Raw genomic sequence first — 24,518 nt, forward strand, 5'->3', positions numbered from 1 at the left:
CATTATTATTATTGTTATATTATGAACTCTAATTTTTTCTGCAATAATAATACTATTAAATATTTTTTAAAATTCAAAGATCCGTGTTTTTATATTACTATTGCAGTAATATCCAGAGGTTTTCAAGGGCTACAGTAGTACTCCATTTTGAGTGGTAAATACTAGCAACAACGGAATCTCAGTGATGAACCTTCGTTATGCTTTAATCTTTCCAGTATTTCTATCAACCCAATAGTCGAAGTACGCGGCCCACTTCAGATAAGCCTCATCGGTCTTCTTTTCTGCGACGGAAAGTTCGGACAATTTCATCTTGGTGAACATCCTGGAGGGGATTGCCTTCTTGGTGTAGAGCTTTGCGAAGAGCGCGGAGTCCTTCGCCGCACCACCAGTAAGCATCTGCACGAACTTCCTATCCTTGTCGACCCATATTTTTAGACCGTTGCGAATCTTCTTAAAGCCCGGAACCCCTCTCTCTTCGGGGCTCCTAAAGGCCACGTTGGTCGTCCAGTTGTTCCCCAGGGCCCGTTTGGTGTTGTCGTCGGTTTGTGCAATATCCAACGACTGGGGCGTCTCGGGCGAGGCCCCACTCTCCAATTTTGTCTGGCCTGAGACTAGAGTTGTCGTCACAGCTTCCAGGAGGACAACTACGCCCAGCAGAAGGATGGAGCACGCACGCATTGTGATGATCCAGTTGGCTGGATGTGAGCAAGTGGCACCGGTGGAGCAAATTCTGGAATAAGGACTGGTTCCGCGTACCGGTGGGTACAATGTACACATCCGTAGAAGTGCTTACGCTGTCTATCATATTACGCTGCCAACCATAATACTTCCACTGAAGCACATAATATGATGAGAGCTAAGGATTGTAGTAACCTCACCCTGCAAAAATGGAGATAAATTACCCATTTTGCTGCACAAAACCCGAAGACATTATACATTTTCCTGGCGGTTCCTGTGGTTAACTAGAGCGGTATACAAGTATGACCGGTAGTTGAATAATTTCTTTACGGTAGCTTGTGAAATTGGCGTATGTAGTACTTCTAAGTAATACTGGTGAAGTTGCCTAAGATTTTTGACTAATACTTATATTTCGAAGTATTTTTTTAATTGTTTTATTTGTTAGCGACAACAAGGCGTTTGGAGACAAGCGCGTCAGAAACATCAAGGAAGGCCAACTAATATTTAATGATTGCAATCCTTGACCTGGTTTCAGGCTTTCTAGCGATCTGTGATGGCCACGGTAAGAGCTGTGAGTCTCTGGACAATTTCCTTGGCAGCGAGCAGTGTCCTACGACCTGCTGGGCCTGTCGTATGGGTTTGGTGTCTCGGGGATGCTAGCTGGCTTCAGCGTTCCAACAACATCCGACGGCTCAGACAGCAACAGGACACCGGTGAACTCCGTTGACTGCTTCGTTGAAGTGCTTCCGTCTGCCGATGATTCTGTCGCGGTCGCCGCAGATGTGTCTGCTTTCGATCCCCCCGCTTCGGCGGCCGCAGCACTAGAGCTACTGGAATCGGTCTGCTCCTGTTGCGTCTCAGACTGTGTTGCTGCTGGTGTGACTTCAGGTGTGGACGAGTCTGTAAGATCTGACGTTGGTGCGTCTGAGGCCGGTGCGGGCGTTGGCTCGGACTCTGTTGTATCGGTTATCTCCGATGATGAACTCTCGGTGATGGAGCTTGATGGTGCGGGCGTGGGTTCCAACGCATCTATTGTATCGGTTGTATCCGATGGCGAACTCTCGGCGGTGTCAACGGCGTCTGACGGTGCTGCTGTGGGTTCAGTCTCAGACGACTCAGTAGCGTCTGCCGGGGCTGGTGTTTCATCTTCTGCCGATCCGTCAATGGAGTCCAGACTTGATGTGTCTGTACTTTCCGACGTCGGTGCTGGAGTTGGCTCGGACGCGGATTCATCTGTGGAATCTGTTGTCTGGGCTGGTGTTTCACCATCCGTCGATGCGTCTGCGGAACTGGCAGAAGTCGGTGCTGGTGTTGGATCCTCGGATTCGGACGAGTCTGTAAAGTCCGTCGGTGCTGGTGTTGGATCCTCGGATTCGGACGAGTCTGTAAAGTCCGTCGGTGCTGGTGTTGGGTCCTCGGACGAGTCTGTAGTGTCTGTCGGTGCTGGAGTTGCGTCAGAAGTCGGCGCTGGTGTCGGTTTGTCAGTACCACACGCGAATAACACCGTCACCTCCGTCACCTTTACGAACCAGCTTTCGTCGTAGTCTTCGTTTCCATCGAAGAGGGATTCGGCATCGACGTTTGACGCCGAGTTGTCTTCGTTGTAGTCCCAAGTTTCGCACTCGTCCGCTGAAGTTGCCGGGGCGGCTGTGGTGAGTGTTTTTCCGCCGCATCCGATAGACGGAAACACGCAGCCCCATGTCGTGTCCGTCACCAAAGCACATACGGCGTCTTCTGGTGCCGCGCAAGCACCATCGGCATACGACGACAGGTTGTCGAAGCAATCGGCGCTTGCTTTATCGCCCTTCAGTGGACAAGCCGTGCCAGGGGGGACGGGGTCGGCCGACGCACAGATCACTCCTCGGTCTTCAGGCAAGTCGTACGTGGCGTCGCCGCAAACGCTGACCTCCAGAGCGACTGAAGGCGCCGCGAACGCGGCAATCGCTGTGAGCGAGACCACAACTATCCGCATTGAGCTTCCTCTTGCCTATTTCGATGTGGAAAGCCCCGCATTGCCTGCCTCGCGCCCGCTGTTGAGCCCACCCCATCCAGAGAGAATTTTGTGTGAGTCGCCCTTACCAAAGTCGGCGATTCACCAGGTGGGCGCAGCGTGGCAACGTGCACATCCGAGGATACAATCTTTCGCGTGCTACGCCGGGACGCAGCAACCTCTATGGTCTCCATTGGATCGATCACCAGCACAATTTAGCGTACACGTTCGCCATCTGACGAAGTTTTTTTGCTAGCAACGCCATTTGGATCTGAAGAACTCGACCTCGGTCTCAGCACGATGAGGCGGAGATCGCCGCAAAGACCAGTTGAGTTCAAAGCGAACCCCAGAACTGGTCTGCCAACTCTACAGAACGCGCAGCGAAAGACCGGAGTCGAGATGGCACGGCACTCGTTCTGCCGGCAATGAGTAGTTTTAAGCTTAACTTGGTGCGGTGGCTACAGCTTAGAAGTAGTCGGTACCTTATCCTTTACTTCTCAGGCCCCTAGGAGCACACTGCTTGAGGTGGGCATCGCTTAGAGTCGCACGTGGAGCGCCGCAGCGCGCACACCTTGTCCTTGGTACATGTCACGCCCGTACACGTGTCGGCGCAGAATTTGGTTTCCGATTCGAGCTCCATCATACATTGCTGAGAGCCTGTGCAGCGCTTGCCCCCGCAAGTCCTGCGTGAGGTGACGATCTGCGAGCACGGTTTGTAGTCGAGTACCCAGAGGTTACCATCCGCGTGGCACCTGGCAGCGTTGAACTCACACGGGTTGGTGTACGTCTGGCCGTCGGACGCGCACACTGGCGAAAGGTCCTTGTTGCAGGTGTTGTTGCATGAATACATGCTAGAGGACGACGAGGTGGTGCCGGCAAGACGTGGGCGGTTCGTAACCTCGGCCACGTAACCTGGGCAGGCGTCCGTGACAGCCAGGGACAAGGTTTTGTTGCTGCAGGCGGCATTCATGTAAAAGCAGAAGTTACGGTAGGTGACGCCGTTGGTACCGCACACAGGTGAGTCTTCGTCGGCGCAGGAGCTGTCACAGAGCGACGAGGTGGTGCCTTCGACGGATGGCAGCAGACCGTGGAGCAACAGCAGCATCGTCAGCATCATAGCCGATCGCAGCGGCATTGAGTATGGCATTTTGTACGCGCTGGTCGTCGAGGGTCCACAGCGCTTGAAAGCAAAGGCGGCAGTTCTCTTGTGAAGGTCGCTGATGCATTCAAGAGCAAATGTTGGTGGCAGGAACAACAGGGAGTCCGCCACTAAAATTAACAGCATCTTATGAGCATTTACGCTTCAACAATAGGCAACGACCACCGAAAGTAGTGTGGTGTACACATACATATGTTTGATACACCATCGACCGGTGCCACCAAACTTCCAGTTGTCAATCATCACACCCAACACGCGAGAGCCCCAGGATCATGCTGCGCCACGTGCTCGCCGCGTCGCCGGCCTCCGTGCGGCTGCAGGGCCAACATCTCCGCCGCCTCCGCGGCCACAGCTTCTCATCCGTGCCGGTTCTGCAACGCGGTGACGGCTGCAAGGCTCTGCAAGTGGGCGAGACGTATCACAACTTTACACTGGAGCGAGTGGCCACGGTACCCGAGTATGGCGTGGACGCGCTGGAACTGCGCCACGAGCCCACGCAGGCCAAGTACGTGCACTTGGACGCCAAAGACCCTAACAACGTCTTTGCCGTCATGTTCCGCACGCCGCCTAGCAACTCCACGGGTGTGGCCCACATCCTGGAGCACACGACGTTGTGCGGCTCCAAGCGCTTCCCGGTGCGCGACCCGTTCTTTAACATGATCAAGCGCAGCCTCAACACGTACATGAACGCGCTCACAGGCGCCGACCACACCATGTACCCGTTCTCCACGACCAACGCCAAGGACTGGCGCAATTTGATGAGCGTGTATCTGGACGCGGCTTTCTTCCCCAACTTGAGCAAGCTCGACTTCTTGCAGGAGGGCCACCGACTAGAGATTAGCGAGGACAAGGATGGACAGGGAGAGCTGGTTTACAAGGGAGTCGTGCTCAATGAGATGAAGGGAGTGCTCTCCGACAGCAACAACCTCTTTGGCACGAGGATGCAGCAGGAACTTATGCGTGGCACCATCTACGAGCATGTGAGTGGTGGCGACCCCAAGGACATCCCGTCGCTTACGTACGAAGACTTGCGTGCCTTCCACGCCAAGAACTACCACCCGTCCAACTGCTGCTTCTACTCGTACGGAGACATGCCACTCACAGATCACCTCGCGTATCTGGACCAGGAAATTCTGAACAAGTTTGACTACAGCGCAGACTCAGCTTCTACGCACATCAACACGGAGGGGTTTAGCATGCGCAAGACAGTATCGGAGATCCCAGAGCTGGTTGTTATGCAGGGTCCTAGCAGCAATATGAGCGGCGAGGCTGCGGACCCCAACACCAAGTATTGCATGAGCAAGTTTGTGGACGTGGGCTCCACAGACCCTTTCTCGACCTTCGTGCTGCGAATCGTGGGCTACCTGCTTACAAATGGACCGGCATCGCCGTTGTTTAAGGCGCTGATCGATTCCAACCTCGCGCAGGACTTTTCGGTGGGAACGGGCTTTGACACTTCCACGTACTACCCTACTTTTGGCGTTGGTGTAGAAGGTATTGAAGGGGGTAAAGATGCCGTGCCTGCTATTCGTGAGGCGGTGCACGACGCTTTGGAAAAGGTGGTTGCTGAAGGCTTTGAGAAGGAACGAGTAGATGGATTGTTGCACCAGTTGGAGCTCAGCCTTAAGCATGTGACTGGCAATTTTGGTCTGCAACTTATGCACGGCATCAGCTCGGTGTGGGCTCATGGTGGAGATATCATGGAGAATCTTCAGTTGAACCCACTGCTTGAACGCCTGAACAACGAAATGGCACGCGACCCGAAGTTCCTTGAGAGCTTCGTGCGTGACTACCTCATGCGCGATGATCTACGTGAGGTGCAGATGCTTATGCTGCCTTCCGAGGGTTTTGTCCGCGACCAGGATCGTCGCGAACGTGAGAACCTGGCTGTAAAACTTGTCGAGCAGTCGAACGCTGACCTGGACCGTATCGCTCGGACCACGGAGCAGCTTGAGCGCCACCAGCAGAAAGAACAACCCGTGGAATGCCTGCCTACACTGACACTGGACGACATCCCGCTGGTCGAGGAAGGCAACTTCGACCACATTGATACGACGCAGCTCAACTCGACGTCTGCAGAATTCGTGCGTGTGCCATCCACGAACGAAATCTCGTACTTGCGCCTTCTCTTCGACCTGGGTGCGTTGCCGCAAGCGTACCATCGATACATGAACGTGTTTACGACGGTTTTTGGGTCCTTGGGCACCTCACGCTACGCCTATGACGAACTCCCGACAGTTGTAGCGAACTGCAGTGGTGGTGTATCATGCTCGGCTATGACGGCGCCATCGCTCACGGATGTACACGGCGAGCCAAGCAAGCAGTCGCTACTGCTAGGCACGATGTGTCTACCCCACAAGGTGGACGAGACGCTGAGCTTGCTGCACGAACTGCTAACCGACACGCAATTCCTGAGCGAAGAGAACTTGCGCCAGTTGCGCCTCATCTTGCAGAGTAGCGCCTCTACTGCCAGTAGCAGTATTTCGTCGTCGGGTGCCGCTCTGGCAGGGACGCGTTCGCGGGTGGGCCTGACCCCTGCTGGCGTGTATGACGAGTTGTACAGCGGTCTTACTCAAATTGAGCAGCTTCAAGAGTGGGCACAGTGCTCCGATGAAGAGCTACGACAGATCGCCCAAGTCCTGCAGGATATTGCGCGTGTGGTTTTCTCGCCTGCAAACCTTCGCCTTTCTGTTGTGACGGAGGATAAGTTGCGCTCTCAAGTGGAGCAATCGCTGAAGTCGAAGCTGCTCGAGCCGCTGGCCGGATCTTCGTCAATGCCAGACATTGAGTCGCTCGCGCTTACAAGCGAGGAGCTGAAGCTGCCTACCGTGTCGCCCAAGAACTACTTCGCCTTCCCGGTGTCGGTGAATTTTGTGGTGGAGACGCAACCGTCTGTATCATTTGCCCATGAGGACCATGTCCCGCTCACCGTGCTTTCACAAATTATGTCGTCGTGCTACCTGCACCAGCAGGTACGTGAACAAGGTGGGGCCTACGGATCAGGTGTCTCTCAGAGCGAGGGATCCTTTTCGATGAGCTCTCACTACGACCCGAACACGTTCAAGACGCTCGATGCCTACGCCGGCGCTCGTCGATGGGCAGTTAGCGGAGAGTTCTCTGACCGCGACGTGCAGGAAGCACTGTTGTCTGTGTTCGCTAGCGTGGATGCTCCCAAGACTCCGTCCATGAAGGGCCGTATGGGCTTCCTGCGTGGCATCACGAACGATATGCGCCAGCACCGCCGTGAGCAGTATCTCTCGTTGAAGCGTCAGGACCTCGTGGATGTGGCGCGCAAGTACTTTAACGAGGACTCGCCTGAAAAGCGCACCATCATCATCGGCAAGGACGGCGACGACCTTCACGAGTTCTCGAACAAGGGCTTCGATGTGCAGCGGTTTGCTTCGTCGGCCTCGGCGGGGCAGTAGGTCGATTGATCCATCATGTTAGAGCTCTAGACCATGGAATTAATACCACATACAACACGATTCCAAGCATAACTATATATTTCGTTGCGGCGTCACGCCTTTGCCTCACGTTCCTTGGGTTGTGATGAACGTGGACACGTCAGTTTGCTTTACCACTTAGTAATAGCCGGTGTTGTTGTCCTCTTCACCCGAGACGGTACGGCAAATGGGGCAGTCGAAGCGGGTACGGTACCACTCGTTGATGCAGTGCTCGTGGAAGAAGTGTCCGCATGGCGAGAGCACAAGTCGGTTGCCGTCCAGCTCGGCCCATTCGCAAAGGCAGATAGGGCACGAGTCCGAGTCCACGTGGACATCCCGCGGGTCGACGTACTTGAGCTGGCGTATGGACAGCACGTGCTGGCGCTCGTGATCGATCGGGAACTGCAAGAATTCCTTCACCAGGAACCGTGTGGCCGTGATCTCGCTGCACACTTCCACTTCCTGCTCCGCAGCGAGGTACTCGCACAAGGCGACGATGAACTCCTCGAGTCCGGCGGTGCGTCTTCCCACCAGTGACGAAGGGTCTTTGAACATGACGATACGACGCGGGAAACCCACGTCCTTGAGCTGGTCGCGCACCGCGCCACACACGGAGCAGCCGCGCTGCTTCTTGTGCACCGCCAGACGTGCCAGCAGTCGCTTGCGAAGGCGGTAGAACTCGGAGTAGCGCTTGCACACGACCCACTTCTGCTTGTAGTAGTCGCTGGTGATCTCGAGGTGGTACACGTAGTAGCTGCCCGAAGCGCCGCGCACGAGCACAGCCTGGCAGCCCATGGAGAGCTGTGTCATAGATTCCTGGTGGATACGGCGGATGAGCACACGCTTGGCGGCCACGCCGTGGTCGGCCACGAGCCCCACGGGCATGTCCTGGAAGCGCTGTTGGCCCACGGACTTGGCCGGCAGACGGTAGCTGCCGCCAGCCTCTGGCTTGGGGGCGAACTGCGTGCCGTAGAAGGAGCTCATGTCGCCCTCCACGTCCTCCACATCGACCGACTCAGCGGACGACACGGCGGGCGCGCGCCGCTGGTTGTCCTCGGGCCAGCGCACGCCGCGGCTGGCAGGTCCCTTGGCGTTGGGGCTGCTGCTGAACATGCTGCTGATGTCGTCGTTGGAGCTGGGGCTGTCCTCCAGCTCGCTGTCGAGCCACTCGACGTCGTCGTGCATGTGCGCCATGGTGCCGTCCTCGCCTCGCCGCTGTCAAAGTGAGTGTGGGAAGATGAAGGCGAGGCGCGGGCATACAAAAACCAAGTGCATGCAGCCCTCTTCCGTGCGAAAAAGTCGCACGATGTGGCGTCGCTTTCCTGATCGCACATTGGTTGAAATCACGTCCATTGGCCGCAGACGATTGGACGAAAACGAGGCATTGATAACGGACGCAGTCTGTGCCGCACATCAAATTGACCCGAAGACATGCCGGACAACAAGCAGTGCTTGACGTGCAAGGCGGGCGACGACACGCACCACCAGAGCGCCGTGGAGAACACGGGCTGCGAGGAGAGCTACCTGCGCGTGGACGGTGCGTTGCCGTTGACAGTTTGCCGCTTGATTTTTGATTTGCCCGTTATTTCGCGGCGTCGAGGTCGTCGCCACTTGCTCTCTGCTGACGCACGGATGCTGTGGTGTTTTCCCAGCCTGCATGAAGCTCAACAACGGCCGCGTGTCCGCCTGCACGGAGGTGAGTCGGCGGCTGGAGCGTTGAAATGCAGTTGGGGCGGACTAACGAGCTGTGTGGTCTGGCAGGAGTGGGAAAAGTTTCGCCAATGCCACGAACAGGGTAAGCCCAAGAGCGGCGCCAAGAAGTGAATGAAGGAGCAGTAGCGGTGGTGACAGCAACGGCAATAACCGCAGTAGAAGCAGACAAGAGAGCAGTAGCCATACCAAAGCAATAGACGTCCTTCAACCGTGCGTCACGCACGATCTGTAACGTCTGCGGCGAGAAGAAGCCGTTGACTGGCACGAATGCTTCGAGTGGCTGCGCGCGCTCGGCTCGGTTGCGGCGGTCTCCGCTCGCCCGAATCAGCGCCACGCGCCGCGCATGTGTATCACTGATACTATCAGGGCCTGGGCTGAGCGAGGCACGCTTGGGTTCGGTTGATGGTGGATAGGCCTGGCAGGCAGACGTCGCAAAAGGTGGGTGGACTGCAAGTCTACTGTCCAGCAGTCTTACAGTCCTGGGACACCGGACGCGTCGTTCTGAGCATGGGCCGAGCGGAAGCGCCGACCAGCCAAACGAGGACCCCTTTTGCGCATTCAGTGCGCAGATCAAGTTGAAGCGGGCAAATCCAAGCCGGGACTTGGTCACCTGAGCCCACGCTACCAGTTCGCTGGTGACCGCCGCGGCGCCAATGGATCTGGCGTAATCGCGGAGACGAACAGCGCTGCGGCTTGATACTGCGGCGCGGCGACACTGCTTTCGTCGTGCTGCGACTTGCGTTGGGACATCTACCAGCTGGGATTAGCTCCTGCGCGGGGCGGACCGGGAAGCGCGGTGACAGCATTCGGTCAAGCAGAGTCCGGCTGGTGGCCTCGGACAGCTTGATTCCTGCGCTGCTGTTGCAGTGGCCTCGGCTTCAACCTCCTCATCTCGGGCACTCAAATCCGCATCGAGCGAGGTGTATGTCGCTATTGTCGACTGTGGCGGATCCCGATGCTAAAATTTTGCCAGCTAATCCTCCTCTACGGCCCACCTGGCGCCTACGAACGAGAATACCACCGCAGCTGGTGAGCTGGTCAACGGGAGCAGGAAAGCGGAATGTCTTCTTCTGTGGCAGCACTGGCAGGAGGTGACGGGTCTGGTCTTCCACGATGGAAGATTTCTGCCGCTCGATGGTAGCGGAGGCAGGCAGACGACTGCAAAACTTGTGCTGTTGAACCGCACTTAGTCAGGAGTGCCCCGTTTCTGAAGGGACGCCTGTTCGCTCGATGATTACGCATTTTGAGGTCGCGATTAGGGCCGGCAGCTTGCGGCTCGACTGACTTGGCCCCACTATGGTCTGTGCTGCCGCGCGCTGGTTGGCCGAATTTGCTCGAATTTTGGAGCCGCCAGGCGCCAGCAGCATTCACTATTGATTTTGCTGCGGGTCGGCGACGGCGAGAGATCTCAGGACGAACAGCGCCCCCATCCTCCGTTCCGGTGCCAGCCTAGCGCGCACCGCCATTACAGGAACAGCCCCGCGACGACGGAGCCCTCCACAGCAAACAGACGCCAGCAGCAGGATGATCGTCGTCTTCGGCAGCTCGAACGCCTTCGGACGCGACGTGAGCGAGACGGAGATGCTGGTGCTGGCCGGCACGGTCTTCGTGGTCTCTGTGCTGCTCGTGCTCGTGTACAAGCTGGCGCGCGGGTGGGACGACCTGGACAAGGACGACTTCGGCGCCAGTGTTCTGCCGCTGCACGGGCCGTCGCGCGCCACAAACCGCTGGGTCAGCAGCCGCAAGAACCACTTCGGACGCCTCGGCACGATCCAGGAGAACGAGGTCTTCTCCTTCAAGATGCGGTAGACGCGGGGTCGACAGTAGGGCAAACGACAGCCCGCCGAAGAAGGACAGCGCGTCCGCTTTGGAGCCAGGCCGGCGCACGCGGTCGAAGGGTGCGCTGGCCCATGTAGATTTAGATGACAGGCAGTATTTAAGCCTCGCACCGGGCAGGTCTGGACGGCGCAGAGCTGGCGGCAGGCTACATCCTGCCGTCATAGATGTCATATTTATCAAGACGTTTCACCATTTTTAAACCGCTCGCTTCGCTAGATTCTCCACGGAAACGCGCCGCAGTGGTGGTGTCGCCATCGCCCATGCCGTCGCCGCCGTTTCGGGCGAACGTACGCACGACTCGCTGCGCGTGCGGGTGAATATCCAGCCGTCGCATTCGTGCCAACCACATCTGGCGCGGCATCTGGAGCTTGGCACCAGCGTCTCAGTATCAGCACCATCTTCGACAGCTCCCAAGCTGTCGTCGCGAATTGCGCTGCCATCTCGTTATGTCGTCAGAGAAAGGGGACGAGTGATCAACGAGCTTTGAAAGCGACGATCACGAGCCGAAGCCATTCCACGAACATTGCGAGAACCAACGCTTAACCTAAGTATATTACTTTGAAGTATTTGACAAAACTCCTCGCACGCTATGGCACGCCGCCTCGCGCCGGTAGCTTCAGCAGCGCGCGGAGGCTCTCCTTTGGCTGCGCCACGTCGCCGTAGCCCTTGAAGGCGCTGTCGTGGTAAGCACCAAAAAGATGCGCCTTCTTCATCTCGGCCTCCACGATCAACCGGTTGACAGTCAGCATGGACGCATCCAGGAGCGTTAGCTGCAAGCAAAGTACCGGTAGCAAAAAGTCCAAACAACGATCAGCTGACCGTTTATGCGGGAACAAGCCACCATGCCATCAATTACCTGCTCCGTGGTCGATCCGAGCTGCTGCAGTGCCGAGCGCTGGAGCGCCTCAACGCTCTGTGTGACCTTCAGCTCGCAAGGCAGCTTCTCCTGCTCTTCTCCGTCCCCATTCCCCTCCTCATCCTGGGCAGCAGCACTGCCGCCATTGTCGCTCAACGCGGACGATCTATCGGTCTCGAGGGTTGTTTTCAAGTCTAACCACTGCTTCTCTTCCTCCTCCAAGCTGCGGACCATGAGTGGTTAGATCAGGCCTCAAGACCAAAGCTGGTACACGACCTACCTTTTGATCCTTTGTTCGTGCGCCTCGATCGTGGCGCGCATACGTGCATTCTCTGGGTTTGAAATCTTAATCTGCAGGTATATGGGATAGTGTTAGACAGCCGCGTGAAGGAATACCAGCGCAAGCGCTAGAGGTCGTACCGCAACGTTCCCCGGTGGGTGCTTCGCCATGAACGAAATCAGCTCCTGCTTCATGGCCTGTAGACTTGTCTCACTCAACTGCATGATGTCCCGACGCGCCGCCGAGGTGAGGAACTCCTTCCTCACCTTGCGGAGTTCGCGTTTTGCTTGCCGCTGCACCATGTGATAGAGCGAGACTTGGTCTGTGGTCAGCTTCTTGTGCTTCATCTCCTCCTCGTTCAGCACCTCTCGCGTCGCTTCCTCCCGCTTTTTCTGCCGCACGAGTCGACGCATTTCGGCCCTTGCCGCCTTCTCCTGTTTTGCTCGCAGCGCAGCCGACGCTGCAGCCGCATTCAGCGCGTGCTGTTTGCCCACGTCCTGCTCGTCGTCCTTCCGCACGCGGAACACGAACGTGTTGTCCTTAGCGGGCGTGCCAGGCTTCCTCTTCCCTACGGGCGTGGCCTCTACGGGGTTATCATTGGCTTCCCCGTCCTTCTTGTCGCTGAACTTAAAGCCTCGTCGAGGCCTCCGACCTGTCTCGCTATCGGGAAAGCCACAGAAAAGAGAACACTCAGCCACGCGCGTAGACTCCACCTAACGTGCGGAGAAGAGGGGGGAGACTCACCTCGGGTCGGTGGCTTTCCGGCGCCTCCGCTTCTCCCGGCGGACGACCAGTGAGGCGGACGGCGCGGCTGCGAACGGTGTCGCCATCATTATCTACTAACTTTCACGCTGTGAGTTCTCTTTTGAATGTTCAAACCACCCGATTGGTCGAAGGGGGAGAAATGTTTGTGCGTATAGATTGGTCAAATAGACGATTATTTCAACCAATGATCACGGAGATGAAGTGGATGCTGGTCAGCGAGTAAAGTACACGGGGATAAGAGTACATATTGCTTAGCGTTCGCTAGCTCTGCGGATTCGTATCAATAAATATACATCGGAAGGATCCGCGGCGGGGCGTACGCACGCACACCTGTTCCAGCAAGGAGACCTTGCACGGTGTGTCAACGCAGCCGCCCGTTCGTAACGACACTGGACACCCAAACATCCATCGGCCACGTCCGTCGATCGTTCACGCCGCCTCAGCGTGGGAAGCTGCTGGCGGTGGCGTGAAGTGCAGCACGTCGATCGTAATATCGTCGTGGTAGTCCCTCCGGTTCCCCGGGAGGACGTTTTCCAAGTCCGCCGACGTCGTGCCGTAGATCCCGGCGATGCGCTGCAGCACGGCCTCGCGCAGCGCTTGGCTCACGTTCTGCACACCCTGGTCCCGGAACTGGCCCACGAATTGCACGATCTCTTCATTCTTTAGCTCACCAAAGAGCCCATCCGACCCGAGGACGACGAACTCCGGCTTGCGGTCCTTGAGGTCGACCTGGAAAATGTCCGGAACGGCTGCAGATTCAAAGCGAGCACAGCAGTGAGTGAAAAGGTTCGTTCATTGGCAAGGATCCACACACAGGACTCACCAGAAATGTAAGGTCGACGGAAACTGCCTCGGATACGCAGGCCGCGCGGCATGGGGGAGCGGTTCACATCCTTCACCTTCATATACGTGTCTCCAATGGAGCGGGTTGGCTGCAGTCTGCCCTTGACGTAGAAGTTCTTCTGTCCAATTTCGCACACGATATCATAGTCATCTGGGTAGAGGACGCGCAGGCGCCGCTGCTCACGCTCCTCGTTTGCAGAGTGGTCAAATGTAATTTGCTCCACACTGAGCGATCCATCCGGCTCGCGATACGCCATGATAGCGCGGCAATCGCCGCAGCTCGCGACGTACAGCTTCTTTTCGATGACCAGCGCCATGACCGCGCACGCACCAACTGAGCAGGACGACCACGAGCCACGCTCGAACTTGATTTGGCTGCGGCGCTTGAACTCCTCCTCTGTATCTTTGAAGCCTGTAATGATCGAATGCGCCACCGGCTCGTCGTTCTCCACTAAGTGGCTGCGGATGTTGTCGTAGAGCTTCTTCTGCACAAAGTCCACCGCCTCCTCGCCGCCGTGGCCGTCGTAGCACCCGCAGAAGAACACGGGCGACTCTACATTTCTGCCAGGGCGCGTGATGGAGTCGAGTACGTACTGCGACCTGTCTTCGTTCTTGCGATTCGCTGCGTAACTGTCCATGTCATAGCGCCAAAACAGCGCGTCGTCGTTGCTGGGTAGCACTTCAGAGACCTGTGGCGGGACAGATGTGATGGGGATGTCCTCCAGCGGGATCTCGTCGAGCTCCAGCTTTTCCTTGGCCCACTCTGGCTGGATCATCGCAAATAAAGCGATGAGCATGGCGCTCCATGACGACTCTTCCGGCCCCGACGTGTCCGACGTGTCCACGGTCTGCTCCAAAGGGAGCACGCTTGCAACCGCCTCTTTTGCTGTAGTCATGGCCATCAAGGTGTCGGTGGGCTGCGTCAGATGAGGAGATGCCAGTGTCGTGGCGTTGGAGCTGTCCTCAGTAGCAGAAACCGCCGCTGCGGTGGCCGCTGCCGCCACTGCGCTTATGGATGACGACGAGTTGGTGGCCGAGCGGACGGCCGTCGTCTTGCCGAGCGAGTGGGTGGCTCTGGTCTGCTTGGCCAGCGCCACGACGGCGCTGGAGGTGGTGGGCGTGACCAGCATTCGGCCGGGGACAGAGGAGCTCTTGATCCTTGCCTGTTGTTGATGCTGGCGACGGGCCGCGGCTCGTTGGGCGCCTCGGTACCAGATGAGCGAGCGGTGTCGGCGCGAGCAGCTCAGCAGAGACATTTCCCACTGCCACGGGTTCAATTCTTCGAAATCGGTCGTGAGCTCAATGGTGCCCCGAGGTGTCGAGAGCTCGACGCGGCGCTGACGGGGCGAAAGTGCTAATGGCTCGGGGCGGACGTGACCCAAAGACAAGCGGTCAGGCCACCACCGCGAGCCGAGAAATGCGCGGAATTTGTTTATAGAGGTGTGTTATACAAGGAAATATATGTTCAAGCAGGTGAAAAGGAAGGGTCGATCGAAACAAAGAGGTTTGCTGCGACTTCACACAATTAGGGACAATGCAACCTTCTTCTTCTAGGCTTGGGCTCCTCTATCCAGCTCCACACAGCACGCTTCACCAGCGGTCAACGCTTTCAAGATGCAAGAGCCGACAGCTTGTCTCCTGGGCTGGTTGATGATTGGGGGGCACACTTGGATTCAGTATCGACCCGATGTTGAAGTTGCTCATGGAAAGTTCACAAAGTATATTGGCCAATCACAGCTCGCCCAGCGACGCATACAGCGATCTCAAGCAGCGGCGACACCTGCACCGCCGCCTCCCTTGCCCTTCCGCTTTGGCCGTGGACGCGCACGCACACGCGATGGCTTCACGTCTCCTCCATCAGCGCAGATCGCGTCGGTGGCAGCAGGCTTCGGCGCGCCACTTTTCTTCCTGCCTGTCGCTCGGGCGGACGAAACCCCAGCGCTGCTCGCAGTGGAGACAAACGTCTCGCCCGCCGCCTTCCTCGCCGCCTTTCGCTCCTTCGCTTTCTTCACTTTCTTCTGTTTGCTTTGGCTATCCCCTGTGCCATCGCCCCCTGCGGCTGAGGAGCCACCACTCGCGCCGATATTGCGCTCCTTCCGTCGTTGGTTGCTGCTCCCTGCAGCTCCTTTGTTGTCCTTCGATCGCTGACGGCTGCGATCACTTTCGCCTGTTGCTGCTGCGATTCGGGTCTTTTGTGCCTGTTCCCGCTCGATCTCCGCTAGGATCTGGCGCTGCTGCTCCAGGAACTCTTGCTCCTCCTGAAGCTTTTGGACATCGGCCAGCGAGACATGATCAAGGGGACGGAACAGCCCCCAGCTATTCACCGTCGACTGGGAACGCTGCTGTGCGAGGCCAATGCCACCACCAAGGCGCGCCTTGGCTTCGCGCTCCTGGGCTGCAGCCACCTCTTCCTCATGCTGGATCTCCTTTAGCGTCTTTGACGGAGATTTCTGCTCGAGAGCGGCTGGCGAGTACGTCGATGAGCTGCTCCACGTCGCGGCGGCAGGTGCTGAGCCCTTGCCGCGCACTCCGCGGCGCGCGGGCTGCTTCAGGAACGCGTCAAGCGAGAAAGTTGTTACCTGCTCGTGCTCAACACCGTCGTAGCTTAGAATGTGCTTGGCTGACGCCAGCAGTGGCGAGAAGGAAAGTCGCGGGCTTGCCGACGGATGACTCCCGATACTTGCTTTGCGTTGTCTCTGAGAAGCACCATCCAAGCTGTTCTTACGAAGTGAAGATGCTGGTGGCGGGAATGCCTCAACGTGCGCGTGGACGGGAATTGGACTGGGAGTGAATCCTGGAGACGCAGGATCGAGCGACCTGCATTGGGATGGCGATGGCTTCTTCTCTTCCAAGGCAGCATGAAGGCCCCATGGACTGCCGGTGACAGGTGCAGGTGCCGCCGCGGACTCATTCGAATAAAACGACGTCAGCGGGACAAACCTGCTGCTTTTGCTCTTGCGACGCCCACTTGTCTTACTGGGGGTCACTGGCAAGGAGCTGACAACTGAGTTCTGTGCACGACTCGCGGCTAATGCACCCGCACCAGCCGCACTGCCATCCTTCTGCGTCCCAATTGGCATCGAAGTGATCCTGTTTCCATTCATGCTCTTGGCTGCAGACGATTGCTTGCCGGCTTTCTTGTCCTTAAGAGGCCTCTTCGCCACCTCAACAGGAGCTACAAACGTATTCCCCTCTGGTTCTAGCTCCTCCATTGGCGGCAGCATGAGTTCAAATAATATCTCCATGCGGTCCCGCCCCACTACGTCCAACACAGCGTCCCAGTTGTTCCGCATGTAGCTGAAGCAGTAGCTTTGCAGCCGGAACGCGGCGTAGCGATCAGCATACTGCCACACCAGCACACAGTTCGCCACATCCACGTGTGTTGCGATCTGGCGCTCTGCCAGCTCCATCAGCGAGGGGGCCGCGTCCTGGCCTGCAATATCTGCTGCTGAGTTGAAATCGGGATGCACGGGTGCTACTAAAACTGCCGTGTGCTGGTGGCCCGCTGCCACGGCCACGGCCTTCTTCACACCAGCCACGCGCTTTGGACTTGGTTGCCACGTGTTACCACGCCCATGACCCAGTACTCCCTGTTGGCCGCAGCCCCACGACACGAGATCTCCTTGCTGCGTCACAACAGCGCAGTGGTCCTGGGAAGCACATACACTTGCAACAGGGCCGTACCTGCTCAATGACACCTTCTGCGGTGCACTAGGCGACGGTGACGACGGGGCATTGTTCCCGGTTGTAGCCATCTGACGATTTTGCAAGTTCTCGCTCGGATGGTGCGATAGCGCTGGTACATTGTGGCCCCACGTGAACACGGAGCCGCTAGCACTCAATGCAATCGAGTGGTTCTGAGCGCACGAAACTTCCACAATATCCGTGCCGCGCTGCTTACACGACGGCAACCAGGTGTCGGACATTACGGCACCAGCGCCACTCGCCGCGGTTGCCGGCGGGAAGTTCACTCGGCTGGGACGGTAGGAACCATAGCCGAACTGCCACACCTGACCTGGGCTGCGGCCGTTGCGAGAGCAGCGCAGCACGACGCATGTGTGCCAATCCGAGAGTGCTATCTTCTCCGCTCGCACGGAATCGTAGTCACCGTATACGACGCACATCGGGTGCCGCGGGCGCAGGGCGTCAACAGTTCGCGGAGTCGCATCCGCCTGGTCCGTACCGCATCCTTCTTTGCGTCCGAGCTGACCTCGGCGATTGCTGCCCCAGGTGTATACCGCGCCGTCTTCAGCGGTGATAGCCGCGGAATGGCAAGCCGAGGCTGCTATGTCTGTTACCTCGCGAAATCGAAAAGCGTCGACGCGCTTTGGTGTAAGGCGGCTCTGCGATGAGCTTGACTTGCCAGGGTGGCCGAGCTGATCAAAGCTATTGGACCCCCAAGAGAAGACTTGGCCAGTACGCGAGAGTGCCAATGTATGGTTTTCTCCCGCGGCCACCTTCTTCATAGGTGTGGTCTCTAGCGACACCAGCCGCGTCGGCTCGATACGGCTGTTAGAATAGCAATGGATTGTTAGCGACCCACTTGAACAAGAGCTTTGGGGAGGTAGTACTCACTCAAACTCGTTTCCCGTGCCTAGACGGCCACCTTTGCCAAACCCCCAGACAAAGCACTCGCCCGCTGCACTCAGTGCGACGGTGTGATACTTGCTAGCACTAAGTTGGATGATGGGCGAGTTCACGGGGAGCTCCACAAGCCGCGGGGAGACCTGCACGTCTGCATTTGGCAAATGATATCCAAGCTAAAGATCATCAGGAACACAATGTCAGCTACTTGCAGGACTTGGACCTATGCTGGCGCATGCCATCATAAGTACCTGGTAGTCTCGCTTTCCAAAGGTGTAGACGAGTCCGGCGCACGTCTCTGCGGCGTTTTCGAGCTCTTTCAGAGGTTTTTGATGTTGCTGCAGTCTTATGGACAGCAGCTGCATGGGGCTCTGCTGATCATGATCCCGAGTTTCGTACAGGTATTTCCGCACAAACTTCTTGCCGAAGCGCGTCTGAGCATGGCGCAAAAGTATCAGCGATGCTTTGAACACACAACCAAACCGTCAGGACAAGATGCAGTGAGTCAGCGCAGGCAACATGTGCCGCAGTCTACAGAGCCCAAATACACACTCACTGGACAAATGCTGGTGGTATAAACTGCGGTGCAACGGCGTCCAGCCAGACTCCTGCGCAGCACACAACAGGTCAGCCATGCACCTCCAGGAGCATGGTCGCTCAGTGCTGCCTACGCACCCAATCCGCGGCCAGCAGGTCCGCCCCGGAGTGGAGCAGTAGCTGCACCGCCTCTTCGTTGCCGTGCGCTGCCGCCACATGCAGCGCCGTCTCGCCATAGTCGTTGCGGTCGTCGGGGGGCGCCGCGTCCCGCAGCAGACGCGCTAGAGCGGGCGCTGTCTCGGGTGTTCGAGCGCAGGCCCAGAGGTCCGTTGGGTCGTCATGAGTTGGAGCTTGCATGGTTTGTTCGTCGTATAGGTTGGGGGTGTGGCGATCTTCTCTCCCTTCGTTCTTCCCTTCCGCCGCCTTAGGCTTCCGTTGTGGTCACCATTTTTGAGGATTTACGCCATTGGGGTCTGAGTGTTCATAGCGAGACTACCGCCGTAGACACAATAACGCTCAGATTCATCTGTTCCCCACAGTATTCACGTTGAAGTCTTCGAAAATAGTTGCCTTTTTAGTCTCTCCAACCAATTGCGAGCGCGATGACCCAGTCCTCGGCGACCAAGTCCGCACGAGCCGCTGGCGGCGACACAGCGGAAGAAGGAGCAGGGGGTGATTCGATCTCCCTCGTGTCTCAAGTCACGGGGCACGTGCGGTCTCGGGAGCCGCCGCAATTCGAGCGCGCCGTTGTCTCGCGCACGCGGTTCCACATCTCGCTTCCGGCGTCGACGCCGCCTTCAGGAGCAGGCAAACCCTCGGCGGCGAGCGAGGTTGACCAGCGAGGGTGGAGCAGTCCGCATGGCGAGCCGTACCGCCCGTTGGGCCGCCCCGAACTCAACCTCAAGTTTTCACCGCAGCTCGTGTACGGAGTCACCCCCATGATGCAGAACGCACACCGTGTGCAAGGCGGAGGTGGCGTCGGGGGTGCAACGGGGACAGGAAACTCGGACAAGGACAAGGAGCTGCGAGAACCTTCGTCCTGTACGACATCGGGGGCATCCATTACGACTCTCGCGGACCAGTTTGTTGCGTCACTAACAAGTCGCAAGCGTCCACTAGATGATCGACAGATCAAGCTTGCGCATAGGCTTCAAGCAAATGCGGGCGGGTTTTCGCCCGAGAAGGTCTGCGGGATTTACCGCCGGAAGCCGGACGAAGACCCTATCGACGCCACGGGTGAGCAACCGCATCTTTACCAGACATCCCGTGCTGATGCATCTCTTCAGCTCTTGCGCGAAGCCATCGAAGAAGGCACGAGCCGGCTGCGCTCCACGCGCAACGGCACCAATTTCTTACAGAAACTACCTCCGTCTGACCTGAGCGGGTTTCAGGCACTGCACGAACAGTACCTTCGCGCCAGACTAAAGACACCTCATTCAGTGGTGAGCAGCGGAAGCGTGGGTGGGGTACGAACCAATACTCGGATACAATTCGGGTCCAGGGTCACGCACGATGACGCCGCTGCTGCTAGACATGCATCGCCTTTCAACCGAGAAGAAGACGACGGCCAAGGTGCCTGGTACCTACCGTACACAACGAGGCAATTGCAGCGTTCACCACATCGACGGCTGCCGTCTTTGGGGGAGTTTAGACTTCGGACAAGAGATGAAAAGCAGCCGTCAAGGCCCCTGCGAGCGTCCAGCAATATAAAGTCAAGTCCGCATAGGATGCGAGCGAGTGCATCCCGATCCAACCATGCATCCTTGGCTTCAGTTAGAAGTTCCATGGCCCCTACCTCTGGGGCGCTCAACGCTGTGGGGGAGAGTGGCATTGCAGAGCCAAGTACGGTACTGTCACCATTTGCAATCAGCAAGATCGCATCCTCTCCATTTGCCGTGACCATTACTGGTTCACAGTCGCTGTCACCTTCGGTACCACCGCTTCACAGCATCGAAAAATTGCAAGCAGCAGTGGACGCTCTCGAAGTCACCAAATGCCAACAATCGGCAAGGCTGGCCACTGCACTGGAAATTCTCCACCAGGATCGACACGAATGTCTTGCCGGGAAGTTTCGTAGCCTGCAAGTGCGTTGTGATGCTGTGGAGGACCTACGACGAATGCGTGAACTCTCTGAGCGAGATCGTGGGCAGCGAGTGCTCGCCGTGGTAACAAAGACAGCAGATTGGTACCCGGATTTGCTGCGTCGCTTGCTTGGCCGAGAAGTCGTCAACATCTCAAGCGCAGGGGCAGCAAACTCTAACACCAGTGGGCTAGCTGGTCCGCACGCTGCAGAGCTTTTCATCGCTCAAGCAGTGCGCCAATTTACCAATGATGGATGTGAGTTTCAGTCGACACAACTTTTCCAGGTGATATTATACTTGCATCACGATGATCTGGAACTGCTGCAAGTGAAGCAGCTTCTGGTGTTCCTTCGAAACGCATTGCGCATTGATCACGATGAATGGACAAGTTTCTTTGCTTCTCACGGGCTCGCACAGCCTACTGATGACTTCGCGGGCGAGTGACCGGGCTTGAACTGGTGGCCGAACCAGAGCAACTTCACGCAAAAAGCACGCAGCTAGGAGAACTCAAGCATGATGCAGTGAACTGGAGAATAACGGTAGGTGTTTCTGTTTGTTAGTCCCGGACGGGAATCGCGCTGTTGCCCGTAGTTCTGCTGCGGCAGTCTGCATGTTGCCTCCGCTTCTGCTCCTCTATTTGCCGTCTCTTGGCTGTTTCGATTTTTTCGTCTAGCAATCGGCCCAAAATGCTAAGGAAGAGCTTTTCATCTTGCAAGTCATCATCCAACACATCATTCAGGATATCAAACTCGTCCTTGTCATCTTCGGCGCCGATGAAGGACGCTGTGGGCGATCGAGGACCATTGTGTGAGCCCTTGTGTCCGTTGGAGGGCGCACTCATGGGTGTGGCAATTGATCCAGTGTATCCATTCCCCACATGGTGGACAGCGTCCGAGAGAGCATGCGATGCCATCTCATCCCAGTTAAGCGAAAGCCGTGGCTTGCTGGGTCCATTCGGTGTAGAATGCCTTCCGACCCCGTTAGGCGGCGAGAACTTCGGGCAATCCTGCGCGTCATCATCATCTTCTTCGTCTGAGCTAAATGGAGCATAACTTGCCCAAAATCCAGGCGGAGACCGAGCACCGCTAGCAACAGGGGAGCGCCCGAACGAGAAAGATTCTCGCAGTGATGGAGGATCAATGGACAACCGTAAATTCCGGAAGGCTGCTCGTGGCGATGACGGCATCGCTATCGGAGGTGTGCCTTGTTCTTTTTCAGCAGCAATCGGCTCACTTGCTTTGATAACCGGAGTGATTGATGCTTGCAAATGGTGGAAGAGTGCGTCGTTCTGCTTGCGTTGCTCGATAACCTGCAGCTGGTGGAAAGCCTCGATGCACAACTGCTCTAAGGTGGAATGCGCGTCCAGGTCCTCACGGCACATGATCCGAGCAATTTCGAACAGCACCAGATCTGCTCGCACGCCCTTTTGCAGCACCATACTTGCTATGATCATATTGCGTCTGCACGCACGTCGCAACGGGATCCTTTTCGTCAAGCGGTCAGCATCCTCCTGCGCCGATAGTGACAACACGTACGCTCGATCATCCGCACTAAGTGGTTTTTGTAGCTGCGGCCAGTTGTACCAACACCAGTCGCACCAACCGATCTCCAGGAACTGCGGTAAGCAATAGCCGTGATCAATTGGTATCAATTCATACTCCGCATGGCCTGTAGTCGCTGACCGACGCTTGCGCACGAGAATGTTCGCGTCATTGCGGTCCGTGTTCAGCAGTCGCATGTCCAGGAGCACAATCTTGTGGACTTGGTGAGTTGAGAATTGGTTTGGTGCTAGGTCGCTCACAACGTCGTCATGCCGCACGAACTCCTGCAGTGAACCGACCTTAAAATTCAAAGCGCCAGCACTACCTGTGTAATTAAACACGGGGTGTCGCGATTCCACGAGAGACGTTGCTGGTACTCCGGCAAAGTGATCCTGTTTATCGACGACAAGAAACACGAAGTTAAACGTGGCTCTCCTTGGACCAGTCCAACTAGGAATTGCCGCTATAAAAGCAAAGGTTGAAGCAACTATATGCTGACTCTGCGCTCAACAAATAGTGTTGCAAAAAGTCTAGTAGCGCAATTACCTTGTCCAGCAAATACGCGGCCAGTTCCCGTTCGCAAGCTTCTCCAGAGAGAATGCCTCGACGAAGTCCGCTCTGTCGCATACGTTAGTGGGCAGAAAGAGATGTCAATAAACAAGTCAACGAGTTGAGTTCTAGTCACGTACAGCTTGCAACGTACCTGACCCAACTGCCCCACTAGTCCACGCGGGTTGTTCGGCCCAAACGGCTCCTCATCTTGGGGCTTAAAGCACCCAACATTACGGTGAGACGGATCTTTAAAGAAATATGTCCCGCCGGTGCCATCCATTGCCAGCACTGGTGCAAGACCCAAAGCTAGACCTTGCAGCGCCTTCACAAACAAATAGTCACACGCAATCATTGTCAACAGAGCACACGCAAGTACAAACTGCAATTAGAGCGAACCTGGTGCGTTATCTTCAAGAGAGTAACTGGCAACAAATGAGCACCGTACGGATGGATGTTCACGACAGGCATCTGCTCCGGCCGCAAGTTTTGCGATGACTTGCCATTCACTCGAGCCGGCGCAGAATTCTTGGTGGCAGTACCCTCACCGCTATTTCTGCCGCTGCTTGCATTGCTGCCACGCTCCTCGTCACTCTCACGTGTGTAGGCCATTGCGAGGTTCTGCGGTCTTCGTGCCACAAAGTCAACAACAGCGTTGTCCTGGTAGATGCCGCACTGCTGCAAGTTGTGCGCATTCTTAAGCTCTCGCCCCTGATAGAAAAGCTTTTGCGCGTTGGACGGCACGTTGAATACCACTTGCAACTGGTCCTTAATGTCCTTGATGCTGGCCCAGGGCCGCAACATCAGCTTCTTGCGGCGCTCCAGCGGGTCGCGAAAGTCCTTGACGTACACCACCACAGCCCCGTGCCCACTCTCCAGCCAACCACCGGGCAGCGAGCGTGACATCTTGGCCTCGTCCTTTTGCATCGCTGGCCACTTGGTCAATCAGGAGCAATAGTCACTCGGTCACACACAGGGGGAGGACGAGCGCCGGACCAGTTGGGACTCGAGATGGAGTGGCTTTGCCAATTACTTATCGTATAACCACACGTTTTAGCCCAATAAACGGAAGGATCCGTCTTAATTGGTGGAAATGTTGAGGTGGCGCGTTATGATTGAGTGAAATTGTTGGCGACATTTTCACGTTTTATCAACATTTTCATGGTGACTACCATACGAAAAACATTTCCATGGTGACTACCATGTGAACAACTAAAATGAATATTGTATGCCAACAGAAATGTTTATCACTACTTCCGGAACTGTAGAGTTATCGTTCTTGTGCCCACCACGAAATCGAATAGCTAGGTTGCTTAGCCTTAGTTAAAAACACCTATGAATTGAGAAGGCAGGGATACTGTAGCGCATAATAGCCACACTGTGCTTCAATCCAGCAGATAAATGAGTACTGGGCACTTCAGCAGCAACCTCGTAGCCCCAGTTTCTCTGGGTGTACTTAACGTGCGATGAAATCTGTTGTTCTCGTCTAACTTGCTAAGGTCCCGTTCTGGAAAACTATTGGAACTAAATGATAATATACATTCTGAATCTCTAAACATTGAACACTTCAGCAGTGGGCTGGAAAGAAGTTGTTGAGTGGGTAAACTTGTATTGGCGCTCTAATACAAAACTTTTTTCGGAAGGCCTGGATTGCAGCGCA

General features: G+C 56.5%; 12 protein-coding genes across 12 annotated transcripts; 4 read left to right on the forward strand and 8 right to left on the reverse strand.

The window, feature by feature from the left end:
- Window positions 1–195: 195 nt before the first annotated feature.
- Window positions 196–678, reverse strand: KRP23_12812 (uncharacterized protein; the record flags this gene model as incomplete). The annotated part of the gene is made up of 1 exon (XM_067883449.1): window positions 196–678. One exon carries the CDS (start codon window positions 676–678, stop codon window positions 196–198), a length of 483 nt encoding a protein of 160 aa, XP_067738894.1.
- A 610-nt stretch (window positions 679–1,288) lies between these two features.
- Window positions 1,289–2,650, reverse strand: KRP23_12813 (uncharacterized protein; the record flags this gene model as incomplete). Its single annotated transcript, XM_067883450.1, has 1 exon — window positions 1,289–2,650. One exon carries the CDS (start codon window positions 2,648–2,650, stop codon window positions 1,289–1,291), a length of 1,362 nt encoding a protein of 453 aa, XP_067738895.1.
- A 523-nt stretch (window positions 2,651–3,173) lies between these two features.
- KRP23_12814 (Tomoregulin-2) lies at window positions 3,174–3,785 on the reverse strand (the record flags this gene model as incomplete). The annotated part of the gene is made up of 1 exon (XM_067883452.1): window positions 3,174–3,785. One exon carries the CDS (start codon window positions 3,783–3,785, stop codon window positions 3,174–3,176), a length of 612 nt encoding a protein of 203 aa, XP_067738896.1.
- Window positions 3,786–4,099: 314 nt separating this feature from the next.
- KRP23_12815 (Presequence protease, mitochondrial) lies at window positions 4,100–7,252 on the forward strand (the record flags this gene model as incomplete). Its single annotated transcript, XM_067883453.1, has 1 exon — window positions 4,100–7,252. The coding sequence occupies one exon, from the start codon at window positions 4,100–4,102 to the stop codon at window positions 7,250–7,252; it is 3,153 nt and encodes a 1,050-aa protein (XP_067738897.1).
- A 156-nt stretch (window positions 7,253–7,408) lies between these two features.
- On the reverse strand, window positions 7,409–8,464 carry KRP23_12816 (RING-H2 finger protein ATL5; the record flags this gene model as incomplete). The annotated part of the gene is made up of 1 exon (XM_067883454.1): window positions 7,409–8,464. The coding sequence occupies one exon, from the start codon at window positions 8,462–8,464 to the stop codon at window positions 7,409–7,411; it is 1,056 nt and encodes a 351-aa protein (XP_067738898.1).
- A 237-nt stretch (window positions 8,465–8,701) lies between these two features.
- On the forward strand, window positions 8,702–9,094 carry KRP23_12817 (uncharacterized protein; the record flags this gene model as incomplete). The annotated part of the gene is made up of 3 exons (XM_067883455.1): window positions 8,702–8,807; window positions 8,923–8,966; window positions 9,032–9,094. 3 exons carry the CDS (start codon window positions 8,702–8,704, stop codon window positions 9,092–9,094), a joined length of 213 nt encoding a protein of 70 aa, XP_067738899.1.
- A 1,413-nt stretch (window positions 9,095–10,507) lies between these two features.
- KRP23_12818 (uncharacterized protein) lies at window positions 10,508–10,792 on the forward strand (the record flags this gene model as incomplete). The annotated part of the gene is made up of 1 exon (XM_067883456.1): window positions 10,508–10,792. One exon carries the CDS (start codon window positions 10,508–10,510, stop codon window positions 10,790–10,792), a length of 285 nt encoding a protein of 94 aa, XP_067738900.1.
- Window positions 10,793–11,409: 617 nt separating this feature from the next.
- Window positions 11,410–12,791, reverse strand: KRP23_12819 (uncharacterized protein; the record flags this gene model as incomplete). Its single annotated transcript, XM_067883457.1, has 5 exons — window positions 11,410–11,592; window positions 11,679–11,901; window positions 11,959–12,029; window positions 12,099–12,618; window positions 12,703–12,791. 5 exons carry the CDS (start codon window positions 12,789–12,791, stop codon window positions 11,410–11,412), a joined length of 1,086 nt encoding a protein of 361 aa, XP_067738901.1.
- Window positions 12,792–13,152: 361 nt separating this feature from the next.
- Window positions 13,153–14,696, reverse strand: KRP23_12820 (putative protein phosphatase 2C 38; the record flags this gene model as incomplete). The annotated part of the gene is made up of 2 exons (XM_067883458.1): window positions 13,153–13,472; window positions 13,547–14,696. 2 exons carry the CDS (start codon window positions 14,694–14,696, stop codon window positions 13,153–13,155), a joined length of 1,470 nt encoding a protein of 489 aa, XP_067738902.1.
- A 633-nt stretch (window positions 14,697–15,329) lies between these two features.
- KRP23_12821 (Inhibitor of Bruton tyrosine kinase) lies at window positions 15,330–19,044 on the reverse strand (the record flags this gene model as incomplete). Its single annotated transcript, XM_067883459.1, has 5 exons — window positions 15,330–18,075; window positions 18,142–18,326; window positions 18,402–18,613; window positions 18,707–18,758; window positions 18,826–19,044. The coding sequence occupies 5 exons, from the start codon at window positions 19,042–19,044 to the stop codon at window positions 15,330–15,332; spliced, it is 3,414 nt and encodes a 1,137-aa protein (XP_067738903.1).
- A 245-nt stretch (window positions 19,045–19,289) lies between these two features.
- KRP23_12822 (uncharacterized protein) lies at window positions 19,290–21,212 on the forward strand (the record flags this gene model as incomplete). Its single annotated transcript, XM_067883460.1, has 2 exons — window positions 19,290–20,153; window positions 21,105–21,212. 2 exons carry the CDS (start codon window positions 19,290–19,292, stop codon window positions 21,210–21,212), a joined length of 972 nt encoding a protein of 323 aa, XP_067738904.1.
- Window positions 21,213–21,324: 112 nt separating this feature from the next.
- KRP23_12823 (Phosphatidylinositol 4-kinase gamma 4) lies at window positions 21,325–23,785 on the reverse strand (the record flags this gene model as incomplete). The annotated part of the gene is made up of 4 exons (XM_067883461.1): window positions 21,325–22,701; window positions 22,856–22,927; window positions 23,013–23,183; window positions 23,258–23,785. 4 exons carry the CDS (start codon window positions 23,783–23,785, stop codon window positions 21,325–21,327), a joined length of 2,148 nt encoding a protein of 715 aa, XP_067738905.1.
- Between the last annotated feature and the right edge of the window lie 733 nt (window positions 23,786–24,518).

The sequence above is a fragment of the Phytophthora ramorum genome (assembly GCF_020800215.1).
Source record: "Phytophthora ramorum isolate Pr-102 chromosome Unknown Phyram_PR-102_s0016, whole genome shotgun sequence".
Classification (NCBI taxonomy): domain Eukaryota; phylum Oomycota; class Peronosporomycetes; order Peronosporales; family Peronosporaceae; genus Phytophthora; species Phytophthora ramorum.